The sequence below is a fragment of the Engystomops pustulosus genome, chromosome 4 (genome assembly GCF_040894005.1).
Source record: "Engystomops pustulosus chromosome 4, aEngPut4.maternal, whole genome shotgun sequence".
Classification (NCBI taxonomy): domain Eukaryota; kingdom Metazoa; phylum Chordata; class Amphibia; order Anura; family Leptodactylidae; genus Engystomops; species Engystomops pustulosus.
In genome coordinates this window covers 142,332,314-142,351,656 of record NC_092414.1, presented here as the reverse complement: position 1 = coordinate 142,351,656, position 19,343 = coordinate 142,332,314, and the positions used below count along the sequence as shown (strand labels likewise).

The 19,343-nt window shown below is 39.1% G+C and overlaps 1 protein-coding gene across 1 annotated transcript in view; it reads right to left on the bottom strand.

The window, feature by feature from the left end:
• Nucleotides 1-2,615: 2,615 nt before the first annotated feature.
• Nucleotides 2,616-19,343, bottom strand: part of STRA6 (signaling receptor and transporter of retinol STRA6) — a 62,752-nt gene continuing 46,024 nt past the window's right edge. The window contains exons 12-18 of the mRNA XM_072147847.1: nt 17,917-17,992; nt 16,103-16,236; nt 15,871-15,988; nt 13,268-13,363; nt 11,992-12,155; nt 11,273-11,389; nt 2,616-6,249 (exon numbers count right to left, since the gene is read on the bottom strand). Of these exons, the coding sequence (XP_072003948.1) occupies nt 6,086-6,249; nt 11,273-11,389; nt 11,992-12,155; nt 13,268-13,363; nt 15,871-15,988; nt 16,103-16,236; nt 17,917-17,992 (869 nt within the window). The 3' untranslated portion in view covers nt 2,616-6,085. The remainder of the gene's footprint in view (nt 6,250-11,272; nt 11,390-11,991; nt 12,156-13,267; nt 13,364-15,870; nt 15,989-16,102; nt 16,237-17,916; nt 17,993-19,343) is intronic.

Below are 19,343 nucleotides of genomic sequence, written 5' to 3'. Positions count from 1 at the left end.
GATTTGTGCAAAAAAAAAAAGTCTTATAAGAGGTACCCTTTAAATCTAACATTTCTGTTCTGAGATTAAAATTAAAAAATTGGGACATTCATCAGAGCACTAGAATAACCATTTCCACTGACCCATCTACATTTAAAGGGTAAAGTGAAGGGCATAAAATATATGTCACAAATGTTTGATCAAGAAAGCCCAAAGTGTTGCAAACAACAATTTTCTTACTTTTTTGTTACTAAGAATCTGTCATGCAGGGTTCAAAAATTCCATCCAAAGTATGTTGCCCTCTTTCAGTTTTAGTAGTTTTGTTTTTTTATTTTTTATATTGCTACAGGTTTTCAAGCAGTTTTTTTATATAAAGCAAGAAGTGCTTCTTCTTCAGTATAAAGGAGAATTATAAGTGCTTCATTTATATGTTCTATTCCATTGGAATTTACAAAATCAAAGAGAGAATTTACATGTGGCACATTTTGTTGCATGCACTTTTGTGATCAGGCTGTGCAGAGCTGCGAAATCTCTGTACGCTATATAAATAAAGGAATTATTATTATTAGTTGGAGATACATTTAGAAAATTTCTGCAACATGATTTGCTACATGTAAATGTCCGCTAATTAGAAATTCATACATAAAACAAGGTTAGAAACAATGACATTGTGTGTCTTACCAACTAAAAGATTCTTAAGATTCATATTAGTGATCATTTCTACTAACGAAAAGTACCGTAATCTGTTATTAGGAATGATCATTGTTGCTCTTCCAATATTTCCTATTTTATTGCATATTTCTATTGGACTTCATGTTAATGTACACTGCTTACCCTTTCATCGTTCCTTGCACATGGGAAATTAAATGAATTGGAAAAGGACACTTTTTTTTTGCTTCAGGCCTCAGTCTCACACATAGGATTTTACAGTTTCTTGCACAGGAGCTGAAACCTGTCAGCTGCAGATTGCTATCATGTTGCTCTGTAACTCCTGCCTTAAATGATCCCCAAGGGCATTGTCATCGTGCAAGAGCTGGCAATCTAGATCCTTTTTTAGGAGTAACCTTGGCTTCTCCCCCTCTCTCTTCTCCAAATTTAATTTCACTCAGTCTCTCAATTACTCTGTCAAATACAGAAATGTTCAATAGATTGTGTGAAGTCTGCATATGATGAAACTGTGGCAGATGAACAATTGCTAACAAAGCACTTGACAAGAGACAAGGAATTTATATAAAGACATGGGTGAAGAAGAGATTATACACTGATGGATGAACTGGTCACGTGTCATGAGCTGAAATTATGTATATTGTTCCTGTTAGTTAATACACATTTGATGGGATTTTTTTGCAATGTTTATGAATTTCTATGAGCTGGTCATGACATCCTTTATAGCAAGAACAGAGGATGCCTACTATTAACAGGCTGCTAAGAAGCCATTGGGCCAGATTTACTAATCCAGATATAGACAGAACAAACTCCAAAGGAATCCCCTGCCGTTGAACATTTGCTATTTACACAAACATTCCCAACAACTCCAGAATCTCTTCCAAAACTTCCAGCATGGATGACCTTTTTCTAGCATGTTACACATGTGTTAGAAGTAGTATTTGAGGCCTTCACACTATATGTGGAAAAATGTTCCCTCATGCCAAAAAAAAATAGTTGCAAACAAATTGTTCTTTGCATTGGTACCTATTTTGTTTGTTATACAGAACTCCCTACATACCCATTTTTGGGACAAATTCTTCAGTGAATGAGTATCAAAAGTCTTATCAGGATTTATCTACAGATCACTACCATAACAGATGAATATCGGATGAATCAACTAAATTTGTGGAATCTTGGTCTTGTGTCTAGACTGATAAATGTGGCTACACATTTCCTGAGATGTACAATTGCACATTTCTTGTAGTCCAGTAAGACAGTAGAAGGTGATAGTCACAATTTCCTGTTATATAACATTGCTATTTCCAATGAATCAGTCTTCTGCCCTTACAGTTATCACTATTGCATCTGATTAATCACACAGTATTCATGGTTTGCGTAATAGTCTTAGTCATGGCACTTATGTCTTATTTTCGGTCTGTGTGTACCCCTCCTCTTTTCCTCCCTCCCATCCTTTTTGAGTCTCTCACTCACGTTCCTGCGATTTCCAGCATTGCTCTCCATGTCACTGCACACATCTCTCTTTCTCTCTCGCTTCCTGCATATCAAACTCCCCACCACTCTGTCAAATCCCCCAGGCTGTGATACTTGGAAAAGCTTTTATCGGAGGTGTGATTATTATCTGACCTCAATCTGACAGCTGAGGAAGGGGAGTGTGGTGGTGTGAGTGGAGGGAAATTGCTAAGGCCAGGAAGGTGTTAAAAGGACAATGATTAAACATAGTAACATGGAAAATGAATGCAATTAGCATCCAAAAAGATGAAGCAGATATTAAAAGCTATAAAGTGATAAAGTTAATTAAACTAATCTAATATTTTGTATGTTGTATTCTGTAGACTCCAAAGAGTGTTTGTAATAAACCATCGTAATAAATAATGATAATGAATAGCAATAAATAAAGTCTAATAATAATACATAAATCATCATTCATCTCCAAGCTATATATGGACTTAAGAAACACCACAATTAGATTCATTTAAAGTTTAATGTTGCATTCTCAGGTACAATTTTGGGCAACATGACTCTACAGGCCTTATAGAGAACCTTGCATACAGTACTAATAAGGGTGCAAGAGCCAGTGCATTGTGCCCTGCCAGAAGGTTACAATGTCATCTGTGTATATAAGGTGACTCACAATAATTGCCTAAAGTTCCTAACCTAAGGGCCCAGAGTAATACTAATAAATGTAGGTGCTTATTGAAAACAAAGCAAATGTATCATGCCAGGACCTTGACATATTGTAATATCTGCCACTCAGCTTAGAACTGAGTGTAAAGGCAAGATTTTTCATTCTAAATATTTCTAAATATTTAAAACAGTGTGGAAAGAAAAAGGTAGTTTTTTTTTTTACAAATTTTCTATTAGATTTGTAAAATAAATTAATTACAATTTTTCAATGATGTTGTTTTTGGAATATGTTGTAAACCTTATTATGGAGAAGACTTTGGTTTTCTCCAGTAACATTGCAGAAGTAGTACTGTAGTTCTGTTCACAATATGTTGGACTATATCTTAAAAAGGCTTTATAACACCACTATAAAACTGATTGAGGGGATTAGAGATTGGGGTAGATACAAAATAATAATAAAATGTGGTCTCCCAACTTTGGTTCCTAGTTCTTGCTGCATGGTGCCCAGTCTCCTTGTGTACACTGCTAGCAGCACCAGATGTATGTAACAGCAGCATTGGTGGCATTCAGCAGTGTGTCTTGTGACCATAGCATCATTTTTGCTTTACTATGAAACTATGTTACTAAATAATAGTTTTGTTATGAATTATCGTCACAATTCCTTAATTGATGCATGCGGCCACATCATAGCTGTGTCAAGATGGCAGCACCATCTATTTGTAACATAAGTCGTGTTGAAACTACAAAATTTTGATAGCGTACACATTTTAAAAATGGAGTAATACATAGCATCAATGAATCAACAGAAAGTTTGGCTATAGAATTACTTTTACTGTAGAATTACAGATTGGTATCTGTATTACAACACATGTATTTCTTAAATTAGGAATGCAAACAAATGTTTTAGTTATATATTTAATATACTTATTCAATTCTTCATTCAATCTACCTAAAAGCAGAAGGTGAATGGTTAAACCTCAGATAAAAATTTCAACCACAGATACTTTACTAAACATGGATAGAGTGTTATTGGCCGGCTAAAATAACTGTTGATTGTTATATTTTACCAAGATAACATTTGACATTAAAAGTAAACATTTGTATCATCTTTAGTTAAGAGTAACATTGGTAAATTACTGTCTAAACCAGTGATTTTTAACCTTTTTTGAGCCGCGGCACACTTTTTATACTTAGAAAATCCTGGGGCAATCCACCAACCAAAATAGCACAAAATGAAAACAGTCATATTATACATATAGTTAATAATATAGATTCTAAATTTATTTTTCTCACTCAGTGTGAAACCTGGGCCTGTTTCGATAAAAACAAAAGGGATATCCAGGCAGGAATGGTGGAAAGACACACACAAAGCTCTTCCTCAACAGTTCTCAGTTTATCCCTGTTTTTAATATATGGTGCTGATTATTATGTGGCTCATATACTGCAAAATAAAGGGGTACAATGAGAAGTACTATGGCCATGAGGCCAGAGTACAAGTGCCAGCTCATATACTCAGCATATGAGCTGGTACTTGTAGTACTCCAGCCTCATGACTATAGTATTTCTCATTTTACATTTCTCATTGTTATATGCAGTATACTGCTGGAGTACTAAAAGTACCAGCTCATATGCTGAGTATTCTGCCAACAGTTCATATACTCAGGCAAAAGCTCATATAGTCAGCATTATTGGTGGGCATTACCTTGGCGGTGGGCAAATGTGAGAGTCTCTCCGCTCTCAGGATGATGCGCCGGCCTCGGTGACGTCATTTTGACGCGCGAGGTTCAAAGCTTGCGCATGTGTTATTGTACATGTCTCCTACATTGTAAGAAGCCGTGACTGCGCATCGCTGCGCATTGCCGGGAAACAAAACACAGGGGGCACCATAGTTTGGGGAACTTTCCCCGTGGCACACCCGACCATGTGTCGCGGCAAACTAGTGTGCCACGGCACACTGGTTGAAAATCACTGGTCTAAACCTAGTAAACATAAGTACAAAGAAGTCATAGTTGCACATGGACACATCTGACAATACAAGCCACTTTCACAACAAGTTCTCCTTTCATTTCTGGCTGTCCAAATATGGTAAATCCTTAAGAGAGAAGATATTCTTTATATATGGCTATGAATTAAGTGGCCAAAGGGGTTGGCCACTTAATTCATGTTTTTTTAAATGTGTGTTTAAATGTAAGAGGGGATAAATGTAAGAAGGGTAGCTTTTTATGACACCCTAATTCAGACTATTAATCTATCTTTTCTATACATCTTGACACATGTCTTAGCAGTTACTTACACAAGTATGGCCTGAGCTATAACCAACTCAGTTAGGCAGATTAACAATTGAATCAAGAATTCTCCAGCTCACCTAGATCTGCGGTCAAATCTTCATATGGCACAGATCCAACTCCACGGATGAACAATGCCTCCTCTGACAGTTTTCTGAAGTGAACCCCACTGCCCACCATATTTATTATAGTCTCTGCCAGAAAACAGGAGACTAGAGCTGAAATTAAATAAGACTTGGTGGATTTCCCCCTGCCAGTGGAGCTCAATCTTAAAAGGTTTCCCCCAATGAGTTTCCACAATAAATTGCACAATTGCACAATACCCTACATTAGTGAACAAAACCACTAGGGATGATCCAACCCAGGTAGGGGCAAAATAAGACCAAAATAAGGAAAAAAAATACTGAAATTGTGACTGAGAATAAATAAATATGTGGTCACAATACTTTATATTAAGCACTGAACCGCTTATTTTTACCTTGTTTCTAACTACACAACAGAAGGTACCAGTGAAATTTAAATCAATCTTGACCAGAATGGCAAGCAGACCCGCAGAAGACTTCTCCTTTTAGTGTCGGCACATATAAGCACAAAAACATGGTCATCGATTTTTAGCAGTGCATATGCTATTTTGTCAGGCATCATTTATGGTATTATGGCACAAAATGGATTACAAAAGCTCCTTAGATACTATGATGATATCACACATGGAACATGTTCTACATGTAACTACTGTAATATGTCAGTAGGAAACACACACATTTAGTAGTAGATACAAAAGTTGAGGCAATCTCAATAAGATTACTGCAAACAACAAATAAGGTCATAAGAGTCAATTAAAACAAGTCATTGATAGAAACAAATGTGAAAACAATGTTCTAGTGGAGAAATAAATTTAACAAAACTACAAATATAAAGGGGCCCCCATCCCCCTACAAAACCTCACCCTGCCCAGCAGTGCTTCTAGGGGATAGGAGGGAAGGGAGGTAGACTATGTTATTGGACTGTCCCTGGTTGCCGGCCAGGTCCTATTTAGAGTGCTGTGGAGAGCCTCCATTGATGGTTGTGGTTCCCCGATGACTTAGAAGAGATGGGTTGTGAATTAGAGTATATGCAAGACCCCAGCGAGCTCTTGCTAAGTGAGAACGTGCTCCCTTCAGGGATCGACCATCTGCTGGCATCAGATGAATACCTGCACAGAAACAAGAAGCTCTTAGTAATACGTGGCAATTGTGAAGTGAAATTATTGGTAAAAAAAAGCTACAATGAAAAAAAGAAATTAAGTGAGTAAAATAATTACAATGTTGGGTTAAATAGTGTACAGTATAGGTTACATTTATTTTTGTCAACTTTGTCGCAAATGTGGAAATGTGTACTTGTACAAAACAAATTAGACCAATTCTGCAGATGTTTTTAATAGGAAGAAGATGTTGGTCAGTCAATCAGCATTGAAAGGGCTTATCTCCATAACCTAAAAGGATTGAACAGCCAACATCTGCTGTTGTAGGAAAGGGAAGATTAGATGGTTGGTTGCTTAGTAAGTAGGTTTATCTAACAATAGCTTAATATTTCGATGTTCAAAACAAACAAGAAATACTTCAAAGGCAATGAAGTTAGCACTGCCCCTTCTGCTTCTTATTCACTAGCAGTTGAGCCTGCTGACTACACCATTGCATCATTTTAATCATTCAGCATGTGGAGCTAAACTTGCATGATAAGCAGTCTTATATCAGAGTAACTTTCTTTAGAAGCAAAAGAATAGTGGCACTCACCAGAAAATGAGTTCAATTCTTTATTTAGCACATAGATGCAGAGGGATAAAAAACTGGACGTACAGAAGGCTGGCAACGAGCCGCTTCACCCTATCAGCGCTTTTTGCATGGCTGTACTAATTTCAGAAATGTCTTTCTTAGCATTCTAAATCATTTTAGAAGTTTATATAAGTTTAATTCATATTACCTGGCTCCCTGCCAGCTGCTTGTGGGGGTCCCGTCTCAGTCTTCTGTCCTCCAAGCTCATGCAGCTCCCTCACCCCTCCCTACTTTCTGTCGTGTAGGCAGGCAGGGGAGGAGGGGGATGGTGTAGAGGAAAGGAAGAATGAAAGAGGGGACACATGCACACACAGACTGCAGCTGCCCCTCCCCAGGGAGGGAGCTGCATGAGTTTTGAGGACAGAAGATAGACACAGACTCACAACATACAGCTGGCAGGGAGCCAGGTAATGTAAATCAAACTATTATAAACTACTGAAATGATTCAAAATGCTGACAAAGACATTTTTAAGGCTATTGGAACCTTCAACAGCTAAAAATGACATTCCTGGTGACAGGCTTGCTTTAAAGACCTGCTAAAATGTCACCAATTTTTCCCTTATGTATGTGTATTGAGGCCAAAAACATGTTGTTATACTTATAGATGTTGGTTTAGAATTCATAAATAGGGTAATACCAATGCTGAATGAGTTCTTACATTCTCAAAGTAGAATATTGATCATGCCTGTTTGTACCCAATATAGTTATTCAGATTGATCCTAACTACATTAGCATTTTGTACACGGTGTATTATTTTTAAGAAAGCATAACATCAGCACCGGAAAGAAGAGCAGTAGCTCTGAATTAATTTATATATCCATGCTAATAAGTAAACTATATTACTAAGACGCTTGCCTGCACAATTGTTAGTGATAATATCTGCACTTATATTCAATGTCATATTACATTAAATTCACTTCAAATACAGTACAAATTACTGTACGAGGCTTTACGCTGTCATGTTTTTTTTTTCTTCCTGTTTGTCATGCTTTATCTGTAGATGCTTATATAAGAAAAAATAGCATATGCAAATGTGCTTATACTCGAGTCAAGTAAAAAAATAAAGTCAAAACTCCCCTTTCTGATGACAGCCGTAGGTTCCTTTTCTGTCTCTGATGCTCCGGTTCCACCTCAGGTCCTTTGGATCCTCTTCGGGTTTTTCCGCTCCTCTTTGGCTCCTTTTCGGGAAGTTCCGCTCCTCTTCAGGTCCCCTCGCGATGCCAGCGGCTCACAAACATTGACATTGGCAAGCGGCTGACGTCATTCTGTGTGCCGGCCGAGCAAAGAGACCCGAAGAGGAGCCGAAGATGAGCGGAAGAATCCAAAGAGGACCGAAGGACCCTAGGCGGCACCGGAGCATCGGAGACAGAAGAGGACCTACGGGGGATGTCGGAAAGGGGAGTACAGTGTTATTTTTTTTTCCTACTACAGGGGCTGGGCAGGCTGTATACTACAGGGGCTGGGCAGGCTGTATACTGCAGGGACTGGGCAGGCTGTATACTACAGGGATTAGTCAGGCTGCATAATACAGGGGCTGGGCAGGCTGTATACTACAGGGGCTGGGCAGGATATATGCTACAGGGGCTGGCAGACTATATAGTACAGGGGGCTGGCAGACTATATACTGGGAGGCTGTGACCAATGCATTTCCCACCCTTAGCTTATACTCGAGTCAATAGGTTTTCCCACTTTTTGTGTTGAAATTAGGGGTCTCGGCTTATACTCGGGTTGGCTTATACTCGAGTATATATCCTATCTATAGGGAAAGTATCTTACAAATTAATATGTATTTCACAGGTTTTTTCTGGGTACATGGGGGGGGGGGGATATTTTTAAATGTGCCACCAGAGCCTCTTAGTATACTGGATAGCGCACCGAAACAAATCTCCATCAGGTCAGACCCATTGGGGGTCATTTACTAAGGGCCCGAATCGCGTTTTCCCGACGTGTTACCCGAATATTTCCGATTTGCGCCGATTGTACCTGAATTGCCCCGGGATTGTGTCGCACGCGATCGGATTGTGGCGCATCGGCGCCGGCATGCGCGCGACGGAAATCGGGGGGCGTGGCCGAACGAAAACCCGACGTATTCGGAAAAACCGCCGCATTTAAAAACCGAAAAAGTGTCGCTTGGGGACCGCTTACCTTCACCTGGTCCGAGGTGGTGCATTCCGGCGCGTGGAGATGATTTTCAGCGCAGCAGCGCCACCTGGTGGACGGCGGAGGAACTACCTTCATGAATCCCGGCCGGACCCGAATCCAGAGCAGAGAACGCGCCGCTGGATCGCGAATGGGCCGGGTAAGTAAATTTGCCCCATTGAGACCAGTTTTGATTTGGTGGAGATTTCAGCCATAGTTGCCCGTTTTCCAGCGGGAAACTATAGTAAATATGGCCGGCCAACCGTGCCAAACCTACTCTGCTTAAAATCAAGGAAATGGGGCTTTATACATGCCTTTTCCGCCAGAAAACTGGCAGAGAAGGCATAGTATATCTGACCCATTTTCTTCAGTTTTTTTATTATATAGAAACTGGTTTCTTTTCCTTTTAACCCATACTATCATCCTATTAATGAGTTTGCTGTATTTAAGAAGGAGCAAAGGCCTTGTATAAACCAGGATGCCTACAAAAAGGCACACATTTATTTTCCTGATAAAAAATATAAATATAGTTATTTTACCTCTTATAGTAACACTGTTATGCGCTGATATGAAACAATACAAGAATATACAGGGTGTATACGGTGAAATATTTTTAAAAAATCTATCCAATTATACCAAACTTGGTCTCCTTCTCTCACCCTATAGTGGTGGGGTGGGGGTGGGGCAACTTAAATGGAAACCCCCATTTTCCACTGCAGATATAGATCCCCCAGGAAAAAATACATAGATTCAATCTACAATTCAAACCATTTTCATTTATAGATGGCGCTGTGATTGATGAAAATCTAAATGGATAAAAAAATATTCAAAAATGGGGATATCTCCAGAAATACACATTGAATTAAAAAACAAAACAAAAATTATTTTCACCCCCTGGGCGTGAGATGTGGGGGGAGTCTTATTTTTATGCAGAAATTACATTGGGGGTTGTTTATTATCGACTTTCAAATGGAAAACTGGTGGAAGTTGTTTTCCCCCTTGCGCCTTATATATGGCGCCACAATTTTGGTAGTTTTCCAACACTCACAACTTGTTCTTTTTTTGGCCGCAAATTGTGGCACCTCTTAATACAACATACTTCTATTTTTCCTACTCGTTTTGTGGCGTAATTTTTGGAGCACAATTGCAGCAGCTAAAAGCTGGTCAAGAGAATTCTATTTCACTTTCATGAATGGGGAAACTTTTTTCCTTGCGCCACAAACTTACATCCCACTGAAAATTATAGCACGCCACCCAGCACCCAAATTCATAAATGCCTGCCCTTCAGCGTAACCCGAATCTGCAATAAAAGATGACGGTTTCCATTTAAGATTTTAAAGTTGCCCCATGCCCCACCCCAAGATTGTGAAAGTGGGGGCTGAGTTTGGTATCATTGGATAGATTTTTGAAAAATATTTGACACAGTTTTTAAATACGATGAGTTTTTTGCTAGATATTGCCCCCTCCCAAACTTTTTGTTACACCCTGTGACACCAATGTGCTTTTCAGCATTCCTCATTCTAATGGAAGAAAACAGGTCTGGCAGTGTTTACCCCAATGTGATTTAAAACTATACTTACATATTTACTTCTATTAGTTTGTAGAGTGCAATTATTCCAACTGACTTGGTTAACCCTAAGAAAAAGTCCTTTAGAACTTCTACTTTAGAATGATTCATTTTAAAGATCAGTAGTTTTTAATTTGTCTCAAATAGGAAATGTTTGCAAAAAAGGTATAAGGTATACTTTAGTATAAAAACTTATTTCACGTGTAAAGTAGGCACAACAGGCTTAATGATACAAAAAATTTGTATCATTTGGGATTATGCTTATCCATAAAATTAACCCGTAGACTGCTTGCTTGGCCCTTAGAGCGAGTGAGTACAGGTAAAGCTAGGTTTACAAAAATTGTTTGCCATCTGTTGTCATCTGTTGCTCATAAAGTGGTATACGTCATCTTGTTTCTCTCGCTTTTCCCTGAAAACGGGATGAGAAGCAAACATTGCAGTAGTGATGTCACTGTCCTTACATGGGCAGTGACATCACTGGTGACCTTGCAGAACCATGTATATGCTCAGCAGAGGCTGGAGAAGTTTGCTATATGGATGCATCCATCCCCATAGGTTCAGTGGCTGCCGTTGAGCATATACGTTGCTCAGCAAGAGGCAGCGGCTTTAAAAGACGTAGTTTGCTACGTATTTCATTCCAGTGTTTTCCACAGTAAGCAATGTATGAAATAGACACAAATAACCTAAAAATATCTCACCTTCCTCCAAGTCAGGCTTCTTCCAACTAGGGGGCTTCAGGAGCAAACAAAAAGCTATAACCAGTGGATGACACTCACTGACTTCCAACACCAGAAAATTGCAATAGTTCCGGTAGCCTGCCGCAGCAAATAAATAAATCAATTGGTACAATACATAAATGAGGTCAACGAGAACATAAACAAGATTAGGTATTTTTTTAATGTAATAACTCTATACAGCAAGGAAATGGGAAAGAGGAATATGATTCCTAACAATAAAGATAGAACTTTACAGAAGTATATAATCAATATTACAACAAATAGCTTATTGCAGGACAAAAGCCACACGGTAGAATGAGTTTAATGTAGTCTACCAGCTACCAAATTAAAATATAAGTAAATCTTTCCAGATACCGATTTCCCAATTAGTTGTAATTTTAGAAAAATTTCAATTTTTTCTTAATGAAAATGAGTTTCTCATTGCACCAGTGGTGGGTCACTCCTGCTGGAGCATCTGTTTCCTTTTTTTCAACACCTTTTTTCTAGGTCAATTATTCCCCTGAAGCCCTGTCCCTGGTGAACTAAGAAGCTAGTTGCATGATGAAAAATTAGAATTTTCTCTAAAATTACTCTCTAGTAAAGTGCATGAATGAAAAAGCTTTTTATAGTGCTCTACACAGTGCCATGCTGTTTTCACCTGTGGGCTATTTGGTAGCTGGTAGACTCCCATAGACACTTACCTGGATCCCATCCTTGTACACTGTGTTGCAGTAAACTCAAGTCCAGACGACAGAAGTGGATAATATTGAAGAGAACTGAGACTACAAGCCTTGCGATTGAGAGTATTGCCCCGCGTAAAATATTTACTGGGAGGAAGAGATATGTAAAAGCGAAGAGACTTCTCCTAAAAGATTAAAACAATCCCAGTTAGATAATCTACTAAAGGTGATTTAACACACAGTGGCCCTGATTTACTAAAGCCCCTGCGCCAGTTTTCTCTCTGACTTTCATTTGCAATTGCACATGTATTTAGGAAGTGCCTGAGACAATTGTGGAGCCACTGCAGTGTACCTGATGCAACACAAAATCAGTAGGACCTTGCAACACATTTAACATGCAAAGTCCAACTGACGTGTGTTGCAAGCCCCATCTTAAAGGTGCACCAAAAAAAAGGTGTACATAGTGCAGTTTGCAATGTTTCTAGTAAATGTTGGACAGTGGGTCCTGTAATTTTTCATGCCTTGTTTGCCAGAAACCTGGTGTAAAAGTCGGTTTTGGGTGAACTGTTTTAGCCAAAAATACAAGTACATCCAACCACATAATTACGCCTTCATATTTTAATTAAAACTGCATTAAATTCTATTATAGGCATTGTAAGAGTTTACTAACAAAGGCTTGACTAAGCTGCACTGCTGTTCATTTAGTCTTGTGCCATGTATTCCCTTTAACTCCTAGGTCTGGAATATGGCATAAACAAATATAATATGTAACATTTGTTTGAAGAATGACTTAAAAAAATAATTACATCACAGCAGCCCGATTTGCCAAAGGAAAAAAAAAAGCGTCAAGCGTCTTTATCTGGGTGATGAAACATACATTCTTGAGATCATTTACAGTAGACTATGTTCAGATCTCAGACATTCATATCCTGATGAATGAGAGAACTGTAACCACATCTTTTCATCCAATGAATCAGATAAAGAGATTATGTCTACACTTTGACTTTTAATAATAAAACTTCTGGAAATGTGAAGGCATACTACATGAGCCCTGAAAAACTGAATTTTATCTTAACTATAATGCTTGAAGTTTTAACTCTATCACACCTTATAAAGACCAAGTCAAAACTAGTAGAATCTTAGGAATAAAGTATCCATTTACTTAAAGTTTTGGGGTCACCCAATGCTTCCTCACTTCTGAGTAAAATATATTCTTTTTGCTGCTGAGTTTGCTACACTGTACATCATTTGGATATCAGAACACTTCTGTACTGAGATTCAGGAAAACAGTATTTACCGGTTAGTAGTCTGCCTTGGACTTCCTCGAGAGAAGATAAAACGTGAACAAAGATGCTGAACTACTGTGACAAGGAACAGCAGCAGCAAGTATGGCCTGAAATACAGAGAAAAGCAAGTTATGATATGCATTAAGTTAAAGTAAATCTAAATCAAATCTAATGGAAATCACACATTATAAACCAGGGACACTTACTGATAGATTCAGAAGCAGCAATTTATTTTTATAAATTATTCTGATGAGCCAGAAGGACTCTATGGGGCGTTACCAGAGCCCCTTCATGCAACAGTTTCACAGGCTGTTAGAATGTCTGACCCCACTCACACCTTGGCCTGCTATCATCACACACAGTCGTAGGGGTGAAGTGTTTCTGCACAGTGTAACAGTCTGTTAAGCCACCACACTAATTTTTAGAAGGAAAGAGGCCATGCATTAGCAAATATACAAATATAAACAGATGGCTACATTCACTGTGCCTGAATCTGAGAGTAAAGTGTCCTTGGTCTATCATGCTTGGTTTTGATGGTAGATTTCCTTTAAAGGGGCATTACAGGAATAAGTATAATTCATATGCATCTCTTGTTTGGTTACAAACCCAGAAACCCAGTGCTGCATGACACGGTGATAACCACTGTTATCCATAATATGTTGGTCCTCTCTTATCATTAGTTCTTATTATTAGTTCACGCTTCTGCTATTCTAGTATGTGCATCAATGCCCTGCTTTTAATACTGCAAGACTTTTTCAGGATATCTGTGTTTTGTAACATACTGTGCCACATTTAGCAAAACTAGTGCAGTCTGTATTTTGTGTACGGTGGCATAACAACAGCTGTAGCAGCTTCTACGGGGCCTGCATATCACAGGGGCCCTGGATGGAGGCTGAAACCAAAATCTATAGATGCCTTCTCCTGTCCGTTCCTGTTGACATGAGTGGCGGAGCACCCTGGGCAAGCTTCCACCCACCTCATCTGTGGCAATCCTGCCTCCCTACCCGGCACCCATCTATCTCATCTGCGATCGCCCTCATCCAAGGCCATGTGCCTGCCCTCAGTCTTCATCTGTGGCCATGCACCGACCCTCCATCCTCATCTGTGGCCAAGAACCAGCCCTACGTGGCCATGCGTCGGCCCTCTGTCATCATCCCCACACGTCACCCTCCTCATCTTTGGCAGTGCACCTGCCCTTCGCACGTAGACCCGCTGCCATAGACAATGCCTGATCATTGGCCCTATCATTGTCCGCCCCTTGCATGTGAGGCCGTCTGATCTGTAGCCGTCCGCTTCATCCGTGGCCCCATCTGTGGCCAGCCTCCCTGCTCATCTGTAGCCACCTGCCTGCCAGCCAAGCAAAATGTGCATGTATATATGTGTACAGGTGTGTTTATATGCATTAGTGTTTATATGCTATGCTGTATGGGTGCTCATGATGTGTATGTGTGTATTTTCTATTTATACTGTATGTATGTGTATTCACTTTGTTTGTGGGTATGCTGTATTTGTGTATTTACACTGTATGTATGTGTATGCAGTATGGGACACATTTTTCACAGCTTGTACACCTGAAAACAGGTGTACAAGCTGTGATTTAGCAAGGAGGTAGAGTTGCCTTCTGTGTAGTGGGCCTGCAAGGGTTATTCCTGCAGCGCCTGCACATTGCCATAGCAGGCTTTTGGCGCAATACTACACCAGGTTAGATGTGGTGCAAAAATGATGTATATATACTAAAGGTATGTAGATAGTGGGGGATATTTATCAGGGCTTCTTTGCCACATCAGTGGCGTAGAAGCCCTGAAATAATCACAGATTCTAGCTTAATGTAGCACTTGCAATTATTTTCCCCAATCCGCCACCTTCATACCGGAGGAACCTGAAGAGGGGGGCACGTGGTGTGGAGTGGCGCACTAGCTGCAGCCAGCAAATTTTCATATATGATAATTCACCGGCTGCGTTTATTTGCATTTGTATGCCAAATGTACGTAAAGAGAAGCGCTGTGCAGGCCCCGACTGGATCCATCAAAAGGCCTGTGTATGATAAATAACCCCCAATGTGTAATGACTTTGCACGTTCTTTTCAGTGCAAACTGCTTGCACGTGTATTTAAAGTGTCGTAAAGGGGCGTTCTGGTGCAACTTTTTTTGATGCACCTTCAACATAGTGCAAGCAGCACAATTCTGTCACGGTAATAAACGTGGCGCATGGTTTGACTCTACACCGAAAAGTCCAATTTGGTAGCGCAGCAGACACAGTGCAGCTGCAACACTTTAGAAATATATGTGCAAGCAGTTTGAACATTCTTTCGGTGCAAAGTCAGACAGAAAACTGGTGAAAACACTTTAATAAATGTGGGCCACTGTGTGTATATGTCTGTATGTTTAGGTGTATAAATGTGTATTAGTGCATAAATGTGTGCGTATGAGTGAATAAATGTATGTGTGAGTGTGGAACTTTATGTATGTTTATATAAGCATATAAATGTGTGCACAAATATATATATATATATATATATATATATATATATATATATATATATATATATTTTAAGGGTAGGGGGGTACCTTTTATCTCATCAAAGGGATTCCTGTGTATAATACATTATACATACCATATTTTTTCTAGAATGGGAAGAATAATCTGGAACTTTCCATAACCAATTGGAATAATGATTAAGAAGGTAATTATCAGGTGAACAAGGAACAGGAACACATGCTGCTGGATGAGACCTTTAGGAACAAGAAACCAAACACATGCTCATGTACCAGTACATTTTCCTGATCAGCATCATCAGTTTACTAAGTAACACTACTAATACTAGAAGTTACATTAAGAAAAACTACCTATACAGGTGACCGCAGCTTGGTAACTAATGTGACTCATCCAGCTGGCAAGAGCTGGTGGAGATGGATGAAGTGAGCGGGGCTTTAGAAAGACCTGTGAGACCTGACCAGCACACAAAGACTGCAGCGCCCATCTAGAAAAACACCAAATGGAAAGTAAATAAGAACATAGAAAAGAGAGGACATGTAAAAGGTATGGTAGATCTGTAACAGGCAAATAGGGGGAAGAAATGTACAACAAATTTCAGTCTCAGTACATAAGGTTAGTCCTCAAAGAGGTTTTCTTAATAATAAAATAGAAGTTCAAAAGAAAAAGAAAAATCCTATTTTATCAAGTCCGCTGTCAAGTTGTTAAATGTTCAACTGATATATATATATAATCTTGGCAATTACAAAATGTTAAAACTTAGAAATTCAAATGAATAAAATACATTTGAATGTATTTTACTAAACTATTGTGTATGATGTGGTTTACAATATTTCATCTTTTGCTGCTTGAGAATTACACAAAGATTCCTTGTTACTTATTTATGTAGATGACTGTTTTACAAACTTTCTGTTTAGCTGAGGGCCGAGACAGAGAAAATGAGGGGTAGATGGAGAAGCATTCTGCTGCACTGGTGGTTGGCATGGAGTTGTTGACTATGTACATTAGCAGCTGCTGGGTTTTGTCATACAAAAGGGACTGTGTCATGTGTCATCACTGAGACCCCAACCGCAATCTGCAATTTGTTTGGAGGGAAAACACCATTGATAACTGGATCCCCCCTAATCACATATCAGAGGTCCAATTCTCCGTAGTAAGAATGAAGCGCCAGATCGAGCATTACCCCTGCCACTCCATTCCCTGTCTATGGGACTGTGGGAACTAGCTGAGTATTATAAATGGATGCCTCCTGAAAGCACAGAGTCCCAAACTCTCCCCCCCCCTTCCTGATCAGCAGGTTAGGCCCTATCCTGTGGATGGGTGGGGAAAAAACCCATTTAACCTCCCTCTTCCATCCTCAAGGAGGGATTGGTTATCTGGTGGCAACATAACCAGATAAATTCTTAGGTTTTGACAGGAGGGCCTAAATACTACAAGAATTTGGTATATTAGTACTGTAGTCAATTCTTTAAAAGATCATATGGTCTAATTGTCAAATGGGAATAAATAAATTACGAAAACTTTTAAATAGTATATTAAATAAAATAAGAATAAACATAAACATGACTCCTTACAAAACAGAAGTTATACTGTGCCCACTGAGTAGAGCCCAGACTGCTGTTTGGAGTTATCATATCACCATATTTTTTTTAAATTTAATTCTAGTTGCCGCAGTCGTTTATGCCACTTGTGTTCCTGAATTTACAGGATTTCTTTAAACTATTCATCTGGAATTGCTCAAAAGTCCTTTTAACAACTTGACAGAGGAAGAAATAACTTACTATCAAGCTTCCATCTTATGTAAATGAGACTAAGTCTTGACACACAGGCCATAAGTAAGAAAAGTGTTGCTGATGGATAAAGCAGATCCTTTATTGCCTCCCACCATTTACAAATTAGTGCAACATCAGCTGACTGGACAACTTTCATATGTGTATAGCGCCACCTGGGTCTTTCTAAGTGAAAAAGAATGGGACATTTCAATGCCCTATACATTTATCCTCTGAGTACAGAGGCCACCACAGTGGCTTACTCCACTCTACCCCTTTGCTTAGATGTGCGTTTGAGGGTTGGGAGGAATCGCTTGGTTTCTATTTGGTGTACAGGACACATTTTGAGACAATCCTTTGTGTCAACTCAAGTTCACATTCCTGCATCATCATCTTACCTGTGTTTGACTAGGGATCGCAGCAGCATTGTTACTGTCACAATACAGGACAACACCAGGGCAGCAATGTAACACACTGTAGATAAGAAAATGCAAATATATTAAATATCCTCACAGAAAAAAAAATGTCTGCAATTCCCTGAATATGACCATAGGCAATGGTTCTTAGCGCAATCTTTTCATCAGACATTCAGTACATGTTTTCCACATGGCCAGTCAAGAGCAATTATTTACAGGAAGCCACTGCCAAACTGAGCAGAAAGCAGAAAAGCAGAAAATTTCACAATTCTATCAAACATGAGATAGCCTTTTTGCCGTAGAAATGTATGTGCTGTGAAAATCATGTAAAAGGGATTCTATCATCTTTTATGGACTCTGTCTATAGCCATATCTGTGTCCATGATAAGGATGGGTTTACACAGTCAGACAATAAACAATTGGCAAATTGCTAATTATTTAGGTTGATAAACTTCATTAATGGTTACCACATAACTTAGACTGTATTTTTGCTTCACAAATGTCAACTACCATTAATATGGACTGGTGATTGCAGTACATTTTATTTGGTGAAAATCACTGTGATGTAATGGGTGAATGCTGCTGTTCCTATTCTAAGCATCTTGAAAGGAACTGAAAGAATGAATCTCCATAGATGTTAATGATGATTATTGTTCTGCAGGCCCAAACTCAAGGTGTCTAATATCTATTCACAGAACAATTTTATTTAGTGCCCCCCAAAACTCCGAAATTTGAATAAATAGTAGCTTTGCAATGTATGTTAAAAAAATCACTGCACATTGTTCATGTTCTTCTGGACCAAAGACATAAGGGTAGATTTATCAGATATAATTCTGTCATAATTTGTATCTAAAACAACTTGCACCATATTTATATAGGGTTTCAGACAGTTTTTCAACACTTTTGCCATTGGTGCAACAAAAGGGGCATGTCCCTGGGAATAAAAGGGTAAAAGGAGGCATGGCCTAAGCTGCAACAGAAGTGCACCAAAAATGCGGTTAGTAAATTCAACTCTTTGTGAAGTCACCAACCAATATACCTGCAAAAAAAAAGGAATGGACATTGGCCCTTGTAATTCTAAAGTGTAGGTAACCCCCATAAAGGTATGGAACACACTATGGCATTGGATTAGGCACAGCTGCTACCACTATCTAGGAGCATTAATAGGGTTAGCAGCCCTTGTGACACTACTGAACTCCACAAATAATGTACAGGCAGTCCCCGACTTAAGAACACCTGACTTACAGACAACCCCTAGTTACAAACGGACCTCTGGATGTAGGTAATTTACTGTACTTTAGTCCCAGTCCACAATGATCAGCTGTAACAGTTATAAATGGTGCCTGCAATTAAGGTTTATTGTTAATCCTGGTTCTTATGACAACCCAATAGTTTTAATATCCAATTGT